The sequence below is a fragment of the Andrographis paniculata genome, unplaced genomic scaffold, assembly GCF_009805555.1.
Source record: "Andrographis paniculata isolate CXL003 unplaced genomic scaffold, ASM980555v1 Contig62END, whole genome shotgun sequence".
Taxonomy (NCBI): Eukaryota; Viridiplantae; Streptophyta; class Magnoliopsida; order Lamiales; family Acanthaceae; genus Andrographis; species Andrographis paniculata.
Window position 1 is genome coordinate 8232431 of NW_026137598.1, and position 12665 is coordinate 8245095.

General features: G+C 35.9%; 3 protein-coding genes across 5 annotated transcripts; 1 reads left to right on the forward strand and 2 right to left on the reverse strand.

The window, feature by feature from the left end:
• Positions 1-211: 211 nt before the first annotated feature.
• Positions 212-4816, reverse strand: LOC127260698 (inorganic pyrophosphatase TTM2-like). 2 transcript variants are annotated; one of them, XM_051288571.1, is made up of 12 exons: positions 4717-4816; positions 3734-4094; positions 3093-3207; positions 2508-2703; positions 2313-2426; positions 2017-2190; positions 1654-1848; positions 1423-1545; positions 1234-1343; positions 1057-1162; positions 711-971; positions 212-637 (listed from the first exon to the last, which is right to left on the reverse strand). In XM_051288571.1, exons 2-12 carry the CDS (start codon positions 4068-4070, stop codon positions 416-418), a joined length of 1953 nt encoding a protein of 650 aa, XP_051144528.1. In that variant the 5' UTR covers positions 4071-4094; positions 4717-4816; the 3' UTR covers positions 212-415. The 2 variants fall into 2 exon arrangements, with proteins under 2 accessions (XP_051144528.1, XP_051144529.1); XM_051288572.1 differs by having other exon boundaries at positions 4687-4807.
• On the reverse strand, positions 4717-12034 carry LOC127260701 (ceramide synthase 1 LOH3-like). Of its 2 annotated transcripts, XR_007840784.1 has the most exons (10): positions 11962-12034; positions 11104-11134; positions 10959-11016; positions 9236-9685; positions 8233-8462; positions 7882-8037; positions 7448-7633; positions 6822-7006; positions 6655-6732; positions 4717-4811 (listed from the first exon to the last, which is right to left on the reverse strand). XR_007840784.1 is itself a non-coding variant. In XM_051288579.1 (9 exons), exons 4-9 carry the CDS (start codon positions 9371-9373, stop codon positions 6707-6709), a joined length of 921 nt encoding a protein of 306 aa, XP_051144536.1. In that variant the 5' UTR covers positions 9374-9685; positions 10959-11016; positions 11104-11134; positions 11962-12034; the 3' UTR covers positions 6109-6706. The 2 variants fall into 2 exon arrangements, 1 of the variants encoding a protein (XP_051144536.1); XM_051288579.1 differs by lacking the exon at positions 4717-4811 and having other exon boundaries at positions 6109-6732.
• A 137-nt stretch (positions 12035-12171) lies between these two features.
• LOC127260702 (protein SOB FIVE-LIKE 1-like) lies at positions 12172-12594 on the forward strand. Its single transcript, XM_051288580.1, has one exon. The coding sequence runs from the start codon at positions 12172-12174 to the stop codon at positions 12592-12594; it is 423 nt and encodes a 140-aa protein (XP_051144537.1).
• Positions 12595-12665: the final 71 nt, after the last annotated feature.

Consider the following 12665-nt stretch of genomic DNA (forward strand, 5'->3'; position numbering starts at 1 on the left):
TTTTTTGTGGAGAGTCGACATCAATTGGAAATACATTTAAGATTATTGAATTTTTGTCAATTGTCAGGGAGAATTAGTAGTTTTAACCATAATTGCATTGTCTGTTTTCATCAGCCTGAAGTTTGTAATAATCTACGGTATTTTCATTTAGTTAGTTCTAAATATCGAAGTAATGATCAAACCTAAACTCAAAAAATTTGCCCAACAAGAAGAGAATCTGCAAATCCACACCCTTCAATTGCACAGCTCTACAGAGAACGTTAATCTCCAAGGCAAAACCGAGATGACAATGGCAAAATTATTTTCGATATCGATGTTCCCGGGGGATACAAGGAAGTATTGTATTATAAAACAGTTGAATATTCGAAATCTGTTAAAGGGGTCGAGAAGCGATAGAAACAGTTACAGTGCTAGCTCAACGCATGGATGGAAGCCCCTTGAGCAAAAGAATCGCTAATCCTCCGACTACCACAGACGCTAAGATCATCGAAGTTCTAGCTGCGCTATTTTCCTTCTTCTCAACTCCGCGATATCGACTGTTGGAATCTGTGACTTCCACCAGGTTTCCGCGTAAAAAGCTGTTGAGATTGTCCAGCTGATGCATAACTTGGCGTTGGCTCCGGGAAATGTTTGAAACCTGTTAAAAGAACATAATGAAATCGAAGTTTAAAACAAGTTTTCGACAATGTGAAGGGATAAAAATGCGTTACCTCTTCGATTAAAGATGGATCTTTCAACAACTGGGAAGACGATGCAGAATTTGGCAATATGGAGCCTGTCCCTAAACCTGAAATGAAGTAGGAAGTCGGAGCAGATCCGTTGCAGGCTTCAGACGTCGATGGCAGCTTTGGTGAAGTAGGAGAGGACTTTTTATACGATAGCTTTGAATTTAACTCTTCAATCCGAGAAGTGAAGTCATCCATCCGATCATGTAGCGTCGAGATTTGTTCTGAAAGCTGTGTAAGAACTCCCTGCAACACATTTGAAAGCAGTGTATTTTTTAGCGTGTGTAAAAGTTCTTCGATAGTTCGGCTATGCCAGTGGTTGAATTTATACCTCATTTGGTAACGCTGCTCGTTTCCCCAATGGTCCATCATCGAACCTCCTCTTGATTTTGGACAGATTTGCATCGCCATTTGTCGAATATGAATGCGACATACCACTGTCAAACCAATTAATCAGAAACAAAAATAATGGAGCGATGAAACAATTAAAAAGGATCAAAAAGTGAACCTGCTTAGATCCTTGATCCTTTGTGCCGAGGCTCGAGAAAATGCCTCTCGTGGGCTTGAGACAAGTTCCTCGTCTATGCTAAGCTTGGATTTCAAATCATCTGGCAAAGCCTGTTAGATGTCCCCAGGTCATGACAGTAAGAAAAGAACACGTATTTTCTAAAGCTCGAGTTGCGGCAGTTAGGCATACCATAACCTCATTGACAAGCTTCTCCAGCTGTATTTGCTCGATGTACGTCCTTGGAATATAGGAACCTTCCAACCCCAGCTGTTCTGCTACGCATCTTATGGTATTGCGATCTCTACCTTGTACCTGTCTCGAACAAGAAGTTACTAACCGTACTCAACACATTAAATAACAGAGAATAGACTTGACAGACAACAGATGCTTAAGACAGCAAGAATAGGACACAAAGGCCACCTGAACATAATGGCGGTTTAATTGCTCGAGCCAATCAAGTTTCACGCAGACCCTTTCATTGCAGAAGACATGACTGCTTCGTTTGAGTATGGCAGCTATTGTGTATCCCAGTGCCATTAATCCACCAAGGAGTCGGACACTAACTTCAAAAGTGATTCTTGGAGATATGACGAAGGGAGGATCGGTGACCCATTCCTGAAATTCAGGAGCAAAAATTATTAGAGAAATTAATCAACTTAAACTGGAATTCGTGTTTGTATACACCTAGTAGCTTTCAGCAGATCTTGAAATCCATAATATAAAGTGTAAGAGCATCAAGATAACGAAAAATTCATGTATGTAACTTTTAGGAAAGTAATCGACCTCGAACATGAGATTGTATTTTCCATCTTTATTCCTCATCCTTAGGTAAGATTGGCATGTGTCTGGATCTTCACCAGGCGGCAAAAGATATATGTCGTAAGTCTGCTCTGTACTTTCTGAATGTCCCTCAGACATTACAAATTTGACTTGCTCTGTAGTTACATTCCTCATAGACTAAAAACAACAAAACTCCACACAGTTATATCTACTATAAATTCAAATATGAGCTAAATGTTGCAGGCAGAGCGCTGAATCGCACAATTGATCAATACGGCATCCAATAGTTTGGAGGTTACCTTAAGTATATAAGTAGGACTCTGAAATCCAGTGAAGGGATTGAACTTGTTGATGATTTTTATATGTGCAGTACGGAGGTCGGGCTCAATGAAAGCCTTGTACATTGGATAAACCTGTTGAGAAGCTAAGTGAGAACTTCCAATGAGATATTAGGTGTTCGAATTCATTGTTAGTTTAAAATCAGGAATACAAACCGTTTCCGATATTTGGTGTATTATTTCTTCTGGTTCCTGCCCAGCACGCTGTATGTCCCGCAAAACCCGTTTAACTAGATCAAAGTGAACACCGCCTGTCACAGATACCCTGAGGTCTAGTAACGGACGTAGTTTTTCACTTAAAGCATAAATGCCCTCGATAATCAGAATGCGGGAGCTTGGGACTTCAACTGTCCTGTCGTCAACATGTTGTTCCATAAGCAATATACGATTAAACTTAACAGGCAGATTGCGTAAAATGACTAATCTAAGCTCGATATTGTGAGCACTGTGTAACGGTTTTGTCAGAGCAAGAAAGATGAACAACTAAATACTATGATAAAAATAGGATGATGCCAGAAAACAATACATGTAACTTAGTGCGAAGAGGAGTTCAAACTTGAAGAACCTTATATAAAAACAATTGTTCAAAATTCATTAGCAATCAAATGATGCGGAAACTAGACCAATTAAGAAAAGCAGCAAAGCAATAACCTTGCAATGGTGTCCTTAGTAGCAATGGCAGCTTCACAAAATCCACACAAATATGAAAACGATTCAAACATGGCAATAAAGAATCTGAACCTGTAACTGATGCGGGAGCTGGTTTTGAAGTCGTATACTGGGACTTCAGCTGGCATCCCTGCCTTTAGATCTTCAATGTTTTTCAGCAAAGTATCATAATCTGTCAATCGGGGGTCTGTTTGTGCAATACATCCAAATAAACTTATCAGTTCACTGACAAGGAACTGCCAATCACTTAAGGCCATAAATTTTTGGCATGCTTCACAGAACATGTAATGAACTTGTGTACAAAGTTCAGTTAGCTTAAAAAATAAGGTAGAGAGAGATTAAAGCGGAAGTGTCTTAGGAATAACAATTGCAACTCCGGATATTTGACGCAATTCTAATGTGATTCAATTATAGTTTTCTATTGAAAGTAGTAACAAATAATTTCACTGGTACCGACCAACAAAAAATGTGTCTTTCTTCGGTCAAACATTCATTTTCGAACTATGAAACATAGCTTGTCTCTATTGAGCCTCCAATGCTAAATTACATTCACAAGCTTTATCACCTAAAAAGATTGTGCAACTAATTTATCACTGCAGGTACTTTCCAGATTTCGATTAAAGAAATGATAGAAAGAAAAGCACAAATCAAAGGCTGGACATATAGAACAACATCAAAATAAAGGAACACCAATGACAATATCTTACGCTTACCATCAAAGTTTCCATCAACAAGTCGACTTGCATCATTGTAATTATCCATTGAAATAACAGCAATGCTCGGCATGAAATTCAGCATCTTTTCAGTAAACACAGTCTTCCCTGCACCCGAAGGACCAGCTATCCCTACCACCATTAGTCCATCATTATTCTGGGTCAACAACTGACAGGCCCGGACAACAGCAAAGAAGCCTTTCTCAAAAGACAATTTGTCAGGAATAGGAGAAATCTCATAGCGATCGGAATCTTTCCTCTTCACCAATTGAACTTGATCTTTCAGCAGACAAGGTTTCCGGTGAGCTAATTCAGCATCAGTACTATCAGTGGCCATTGGTGTTCAGTAATCAAATTTCTTCTGAAGTAAGGAAAAAAACAATTGAAATGTCACCACAAAAAAATTTAGCTGCCAGAATAAACTTAAAGAGTACTAATTTCATGCTAAAAGATAGACAAGCAAAGCTCTAAATAAACATTTGAATGTTTGAAACAAAAATAAGGCAGAGATTTAAACAAACAACTTAACATTCCTTGATTCTTGGAAAGAGCATATCATAATATCTTTTGTGGCAACCACACATATCGAGAACACATAAATATGCTCCATCCAAATGAAACAGCAAAATATAAATTCTGATTCACTTATGTAATGAATTCATAGAGCATCGAAATCATTCTCAATACCCGGTCGCACTTCAGCCTAACTATTCAACGTTTCATCAACACCAAGCACATTTCATTCCAACCCACATGGCAACACCAACTCCAGTAAAAAAGCAAGCAATTGCAATCTTGATCATCTAGAATCAATTTAATCAACAAACATCGTCATATACAGTCTTACCATCACAATGAAACAAATATTCAACCAAGCAAAGACACATAATAACCGAGAACGTCAGCAGATGATCAGCATTGTAAGAGTCAATAACAGAGAAACAAACACAGACCCAAATTGAAAATGGATCACAAAAACTCACTGAACCGAGATAGTTCGCAAATTGCGTCCAGGAACAAGTTGTTGATATTTCTGTGGATCTAGAAACCAAAGCTTAGCCCAACAAAAGCAGCCACCCTGCCAAAAGAAATGAAATAGAATTAAATGAAGGCACACATAAACACAGACAACAGACACACAGATATTCATTCACATACATGATAGAGACTATCTATATATATATATATATATATATATAAAATATCCAAAGATCCTCGACCTCCTGTGCTGATACTCTGTTTTTCGGTTACAAGTGGGGCACAGCAAAAGAGAGAAAAGGGTGGGAGCCTATGGCCAGGCCACTGACCTCCTCCTAAATGCAAAGGGAAGGTGCAAAATCCAATATGGCAATAATATAGGGGAATACTCTAACTCACGTATTTATTTCCTCCAATCAATTAATCGATTTCTACAGTTTATTATTATTTGTATATTCAAGGAAAGGTTGCCATAAATCCCTCGGGGACAATGTGGGATCGCTTGGCATGTATATTATTTTTGGGAATTAGGGTTTTTTCTTGAAATCGCTACGACGATGGGACATTGAATTTGAACGCACACCGCTGGTGCATTTAATCATTCCTCTTTATTCAGTGTTGCGTTATTTTCATTTCCTTTATTATTATTATTATTATTAAATAAAGTTTCTTAAAACAAAGATGACTATATAATATATATATTACTTTGAGATAATCGAGTATAATTTGTGGTCCTATTATTCATAACTTTGGCAACTATAATATTAATATGCAAAACTTTGGTGCGCCCGTATTGATTGAAAGATTTTTTATTTTTTATTTTGTGTGTGTATATATATTTTCAATGGTTTTGCATTTTTATCATGTCGATTCATTTAAGTACAACTTAAACATGTTTGTTATAAATTAATGGGAGATGCACAACAAACCCAAAAATCATGCATTCACATAAACAAAATGACCAATTTAATGAAAGAAAAAAAAAACATACAAAACGAACCAACACAAGATTCACGTAGAAAATTCAATATAGATAATAGGCAGAATGAAATAATTAAAATTAAAAAGTTGGTGAAAAAATATAATAAAATTGAAAAGATTGGAAGTGAATCCATATGAAATAAAATCACCTAAATTTGACAGAATAAAAAAATTGCGCAGATATTATTACATGGGAACATAAAGTGGGCTTTATGTGTAGAAAACGTGTTTCTCAATTAAATGTCGCGGTTCACCCAATTATTGGTTGAGTGGATATTTATACCAAAATTCAATGCATATATGATGTTACTTCTAACACATAAACATAGAATAAAAATAAGGGAAAATAATTAAACAGGCAGGGTATCAGATCAAATAGCTCACAAGAACTAATTTATCCAATAATAATTGTTGATGATAATTTTCATAAAATAAATAGGGCTAAAGAAAGGACATCATTCATTCAGCATTATCATTACACAGAACAGGAAAGACAGGGCAACCAGGATTGTTCATTTAGGACCAGCAAATATGCAAACAATTGATCAAATCCTGGTACAGTTTGTAGTGACAAAAAAAGGCAATAAAAGAGATTCTCAGCAAAAAAGAAAAGAAATCACCAATCAAGAATCAATCATTCTTATTTCCATTTTCTCCAGATGTTCTATCAGTAATGGCTCTTTCAAGTAAATTTGCAGTTTATACAAGTTTCTTGACTTGAACACAAGATGTATAAACTACTTGCTCTACTTAAATTAACTTAAAACTGTTAGTTCTTATAAGTATGTACCACTTTCAGATCGAAATCTTCAGAACCAAAAATGCCAACTAGTTTCAGCAATTATCAATGTTCTTCAAGCTTTGCGCATCCAGCGCCGACACGATTTTAGGCTTAGTATCTTTGCTAGTATAGTTATGTATGTGTCGTTATAATTATGCAGATGCTTTTGCCGACACTTTACCTTGCTAATTCGCGATGCTGGGGTATGTGTTCAAGCTCTTTTCTTTCGGGTATCAATCTTCATGTTCATCTTCAGAATCTACAATAGTTAACAACAATCCCGAATTATTATTGATCGGTGTAAGGGAGATTTGATGGAGTAGAGGTGTATGGATGATTCTTGCTTACCAGATCTAACGTCTTCACTGATGCGGCCTCTTGATTGGATTTGCTTGACGAGCATCCGGTACATCAACACCCACCAGTAAATATGAAGAACCAGCAACGAGAAAAGAAGGAAATTGAAAACGTAGTAATAGATTGGCCCAACGTCTTTGTGCTTCTCCTTGTCCAGAGTCTGAAGCACTTCATAGCTGCATATATAGAGAAATACATAAACGGCGGAACATACGAGAAGATAGTCTCGGGCGTGAATAAAGAGGGGAAATAACGACAAAGGAAATGACACAACACGCGTAGCTGTTGCGTAATATAGGAGCTATTCTCGGAAAAAATCATTTTTTCTGATGAAAGCACCACAGCCGACTGAAAATGGAAACACACTACACCCGTAAGATTTGAGCTTTAAAAAAAAAATAAAGGCAAATTAATCATGCATAATATATGCTTTCGAGTTTAACTACAGAAGATTCATGTTTCTGAAAAGATTCATTCGATAAAGTAAGATGGAAATGTAAAATAAAATGTGCTAGTGCTAGCCAAGACACGCATTCACGTGTTATGACGTGAACTACATTTTCAGTCAGTTGAAAAACAAAAAAGAAGGGGCTATGAAATAGGCGAAAAGTACGGACCTTGTGCTCCAAAGAATCCAAAATGGATAGTATATGAGACGAAGTATAATCCAGGACAACACGAAAAGAAGAAATGAGAAACTAGCCATTCCTTCCGAGCCGGCATATTTGGACATCTTCCCCACTTCAAGGAATACATCACTAGCATCATGAAGGGCAAGAACAACTGAACCAACACGGGCAAATCTGCAATAATCAAAGGTGTGAATTAATTTCAAGAAGCAGAGTTTTTGTTTTTTTTATCTGTTCATAGTTCAAAATACTTTATATTGACACCAGCGTTTTGAATCCATCACAATATGCACGAACACACTAGGTGTAAACTGATACTTCCCGCTAGATATATAATTGATTTCTCTCTATTGATGTTATTATTATTCACAAGCTTCTGCAGTTAAAATAACAACAAAAAATGGAATTCTTTAAAAACACACCTGCATAAATAGGATAACATAATGAGAATCAACGTTGCAACATGATGACCCATTGAAACCCCAAAGTCAGAGCGCCTTGTCTCCCAAAATACGAGAGCAAATATGGAGTATGTATAAAATCCTCCAGCAAACATATACAGGCCTCTCAGTTTCAACCTGAATACCCAAACAGAGACTTAGATTCCCGAAAGGTGAATGCTACAGCTTTTGCAATTAAATTTCATTGGCATATGCATGTTGTGAATATGGCAATGCATCTATATGTGGGGAGTTCAAGGCTGGCTATTCCATTCTCTCTGCAAACTTGGGATTATGCTTAGCTCAGTAGCATAGTGAAGAAAGAAGACATACTTGTATGTTTGATCTGGCCATATTTGGTCTCCAGGCCCTACCCAAAAATATCTCGTCTTTTTAAACCAAGGCTCATTGTATGTTACGGCAAGTGCCAAAAGCTCGGAAGAGAGATAAAATACAAATTTCCATGCTGACTCCTTGAACTTCCGCAACTTCTTATTTTGCTCTTCGGTCTCATTTCCCTTTGCTTGTATTGCCTTTCCAAATATTAATCGACTTCCAACTTTCTGTAAAACAAACATTCAATCTAGATTAAGCAAAACTCTCTAATAAAAGTGAATAAGTTGTCATGGAATCAGAAATATTCAGATCATATCATAAAAAAGAAACCACTAAAAGTAACAATATTTCCAAGATGGATTAATAGTTTTTTAATGAGAAACTCATGGAAGCAAGGCTTTTAACAGGAAAACACAAACCCTATAAGGATTGCTACTGATAAATTTGTTCAATTAAATCAATTGTTGTAATTGGCACAGATGAATCGTATGCCTGGATGAGTAAAAGAGAACACAGACACACACACATCTATATATATAATTAGATTAAGGAAATTTGCCTTGAAGACTCTTGATTTCAAGATTATTTCCTATTTCAATCAAGCACATTCTAATCTACAATATTGCCTTAATCCTCACTTTCTATTACAAACAAATTGCCTTGATTCCAGTTTCGATATCGTGTTTTAAAGTTCTTCTTCAAATATCTCATACTTTCTATTTGGAAATAACTTCTAAAGGCAGTCATCCTTGTAAGACTTCAAAACTTCCACGAGCATCAATCGAACGAACAATGCAAAAGCATCGATCAATTTTGCAAAAACACGCACAGAAATACCCCCAAAATCCAAACTGCCCACACGAAATGTTCAGAATTATTCAATAGAAAATAAAGTCACCAAGCAACGATGAATTAATAAATTATACACGCACACGCACACGCACAACACAAATCGAAACGAACAAAATTCAAAACAAGCAACATTAAAACCCAAATTTACCTGAAACACCAATCTATCGAGCACGAATCGAACCGTCGGGAAGAACAGAGCGAAAACGGGGAGCAAAACAAAATCTTCATAACGAGGGTAGGATTCCTGCTCCCAGTCGATAGAATCCACCAATTCCAGAATACCCATCGCCAATAATGTTTAGTAACAAAATTGATTCTAATCCCGATTGAATGTATATACGCGCGATGAATCGGCGATGTGATAGAGAAATTTGTTGAGTTCCGTTTAGTTTGTTAGAGGAAGAAGAACTCACGCCCTTTCGCCATTAATTTCTCCCCAGAGATGCAAAGGATGATGAAACGGAGGCGTTGGCCTGCTGCTGCTAGCTTTTTTTCAATGGCTTATTAATCGGCCATGTCTAATGCAGTATATTACCAAAATGCCATTGCATTTGTTGAGCTGGAACTCATGTGTCTTTTGACTTTTGGAGTTCGTCCTCTGATTTTGACCAAAAATAACTTTTAATGACACGTCAGCTAAAATTTGAATTTGAAATTAGTACCATATGATTGTAGTAATCAATGTGAGCTTTATTGAGGAAGACTTGAGTAAAAAAATATTTAAAAAAAACTGTCACATTTGTGTTTTTTTTTCTGAATGAATATATATATTTTTTCATACAAAGAATTATATATTTAATATAAAAAATAATTATGTGTATATTATATTTTTTAATAATGCATTAAAAATTGTATTAATAAAAACAATATATATATATATGAAACATAACTTTTTCTTCCTGTGCTTGTCGCCTTAAATTTTGGTTGGGGTTTTATATTTTCGGTAACTTTAAATCCCACTATATAAAAAGAGTAAACTTTGGATTATATATTGTATATATAAGACAAAATAAAATATATTATTTTAAATATTATATGATAGTTAAAATAAAAAATATAGTGTATAATAGATCATTTACAACGACCAAACACACCCTTTTCTTTCTATTCTTGTTTGTACACTTACATAGCCACTTTGATTCCTTATAATTGTAGTATTTTCGTAACTGTGTCATTATTGGCATCAGTATTTTACAAATATAAATACACTTTACTTGTAATTATTCGTTACAGATCATTATCCAATAACTTGTATTCAAAATACAAATCCAATCATTAATTTTAAAAACTGATTTGCAGTTGAAATTGATTTGAATGTACATATTGATAAAAGAAATAAATAAAATCAATAAAATAAAATATACGATACACTAATTTCCAATTATGTGCCTTCTCATTTCCTTCATCAAATATTTACATGTAAGAAATATTTACATCATTTATCAAATAGATAAAAACAATTAAGGTTGTTTTGTTTGGAGAAAGGGTTTAAAGTTCGAAAAGAACAAAAAAGCTTGAATTTTAGTAAGATTTGGTCAAGTATAGTCAGCTATATAATTTGATAGTTTAAATAAATAAATATTTAATTTAATAATTTTAAAAAATAATAAAATATTTGTTCATTCATAAAATAAATAAACAAGCCCTTTAGTGTCACTTTCTGGGATGGGTACAAATTAAAAGGTCAGCCCATTTATATTTGATCTATCATGTGTCAATTTCATGATTCCTATTTATTAAGGTATAAGAAAAGCCCAAAATGGTAACTTCGGAACGAGGCATTTCTGGTCATTCTAATTTTTATTTAATTCCCTAAGAATTTTTATTGATAAATTTCATCCAAATATTACTTAAAATGATCAAGATTCAACCTGGATTTTGGAGTATGCAGATGGCTATCCTCAGATAAGCTCAGCAAAAATTTTTGGCCTGTAAGAAAACACACAGTAGGCAAACGTGACATATTTAAAATTATAGTAATAATTTAAATCAAATTTGGTGAAGACATGAGCATACCTGCGTTATGCCCCAGTTGCAGTGATGCACCCTATGCAGATAATAAAAATAATTAAATAAAAAATGTAAATGTAAATATATCCTCCACACAGGATAATCTATAGAGCTAAAAACCTGAGCAAAATAAATGCAAAAGAGGCTCTTTTTTTGCAGAGAGTGACAGAAATTTGTACAGTTCCACGTGAAGATGTTGATGAAAAGAACAGAGAGGCAGACAGAAACCAGCTGAGTGTCACAATCTTACAAACAAACTGACACTAATTAATCAAGAATCCCCAGCTAAGTGAAACTTGTCCAATTGATTGGGGAGCCCAGAAAAGCACTAGTTTGAAAAGTCAATCCGGAGACCAAACAAGGGATAAAAGGAAAAAAAAACTGCAGTGGGGAACAAATCCATGGCAGAGAGGCAAGTGCACAATGAGGCCACCAGACATGATCCACACCCAAAAATATTGCTTTTCTCTTTAGCTTTTCTAATCAAGAATGGAACATCCAAGAATGTGGTAATAAATACAAGAAAAGCAATACCATGATGACTCATTATTCATTAAAGGCCTAAATGCTCATCCAGTTTAGCGACTACACAAGAAGCCAAAAGCACAGGTGGGGAATTCACATGAACAGCTGACAGGGAATTTACAAGGGCAAGAAAAAAGGGGGCCTCCTGATTCTAACATAGAGCTAGCTACCTCTACCTGGACTCATATGAGGTTTTTACACATTCTTTGGATTATGTTTAGGGTGGGCCTGATATGTATCCTTGTTTCAGAAACAGCTTTATGAATAAATGAAATAGGTAGATTTTTATTTTTTTTTAATTTTTTTCTAGAGGTGAGGATAAATAGATAGATAGTTCACCTGTAAAGTGGCTCCCTGGTAAGGTCATGGAAAGGGCAGGGCAGAGAATTTATTGTTGTGCTGAGACAGCTAAGCAATTAGTACTTTTGTGCTATCAATGATGGAAGTTGTGTTTGTGCATAAAAGAGGCATTTACCTGAAGCCTGCAAGTTTTGCCTCAAGAGAGACTCTCGATCATCATCATCATCATCATCATTTCATTTTGTGAAGATGGAGTCACCTTCTAAGTTTGCTGAAGGCACTGGAGAATGCAGCAGCAGCAGTGAGTCTGGTTGGACTTTGTACATCGTCTCCCCCGACCACGACAACGATGATGGTGGTGGTAGTGATGATGATGAAGACTGTGTCATTGGCAATCAAATTGATGGCTACAAGAAGGGCGTTGATGAAGATGTCGAAAGCGATGACTCCATGGCTTCTGATGCATCCTCCGGGCCGAGTGATCCGATAATTAGACATGGCTGGATGAGCCGAGGTAGTTTATTACATGCTGGCAAGAAGGATGAAGGAGATTATGTTGGCAAGAAGCATAAACAGCAAGTAGTGAATAAATATAATCAAGAAAAAGGAAAGGCGGGAAAGGGTACACCTGTCAGCAGAGCAAACAGCGCTGAAAGATCCAAGAAAACGTAGCCATGGCTTTTTGAGGACAGCAGACAGCCAGACAGCATATGTGAACCTTTTCCAATTGAGGTATCCCCTGA

Coding starts and splice junctions, on each gene's coding strand:
- LOC127260698 (XM_051288571.1), bottom strand. CDS start 4,070: ATGGCCACTGATAGTACTGATGCTGAATTAGCTCACCGGAAACCTTGT. Junction 3,208..3,733: donor TGTTGATGGAAACTTTGATG/GTAAGCGTAAGA, acceptor TTGCACAAACAG/ACCCCCGATTGACAGATTAT. Junction 972..1,056: donor GAGCAGCGTTACCAAATGAG/GTATAAATTCAA, acceptor AATGTGTTGCAG/GGAGTTCTTACACAGCTTTC.
- LOC127260701 (XM_051288579.1), bottom strand. CDS start 9,373: ATGGGTATTCTGGAATTGGTGGATTCTATCGACTGGGAGCAGGAATCC. Junction 8,038..8,232: donor TGGCCAGATCAAACATACAA/GTATGTCTTCTT, acceptor TTGGGTATTCAG/GTTGAAACTGAGAGGCCTGT. Junction 7,007..7,447: donor TGGATTCTTTGGAGCACAAG/GTCCGTACTTTT, acceptor CTATATATGCAG/CTATGAAGTGCTTCAGACTC.
- LOC127260702 (XM_051288580.1), top strand. CDS start 12,172: ATGGAGTCACCTTCTAAGTTTGCTGAAGGCACTGGAGAATGCAGCAGC.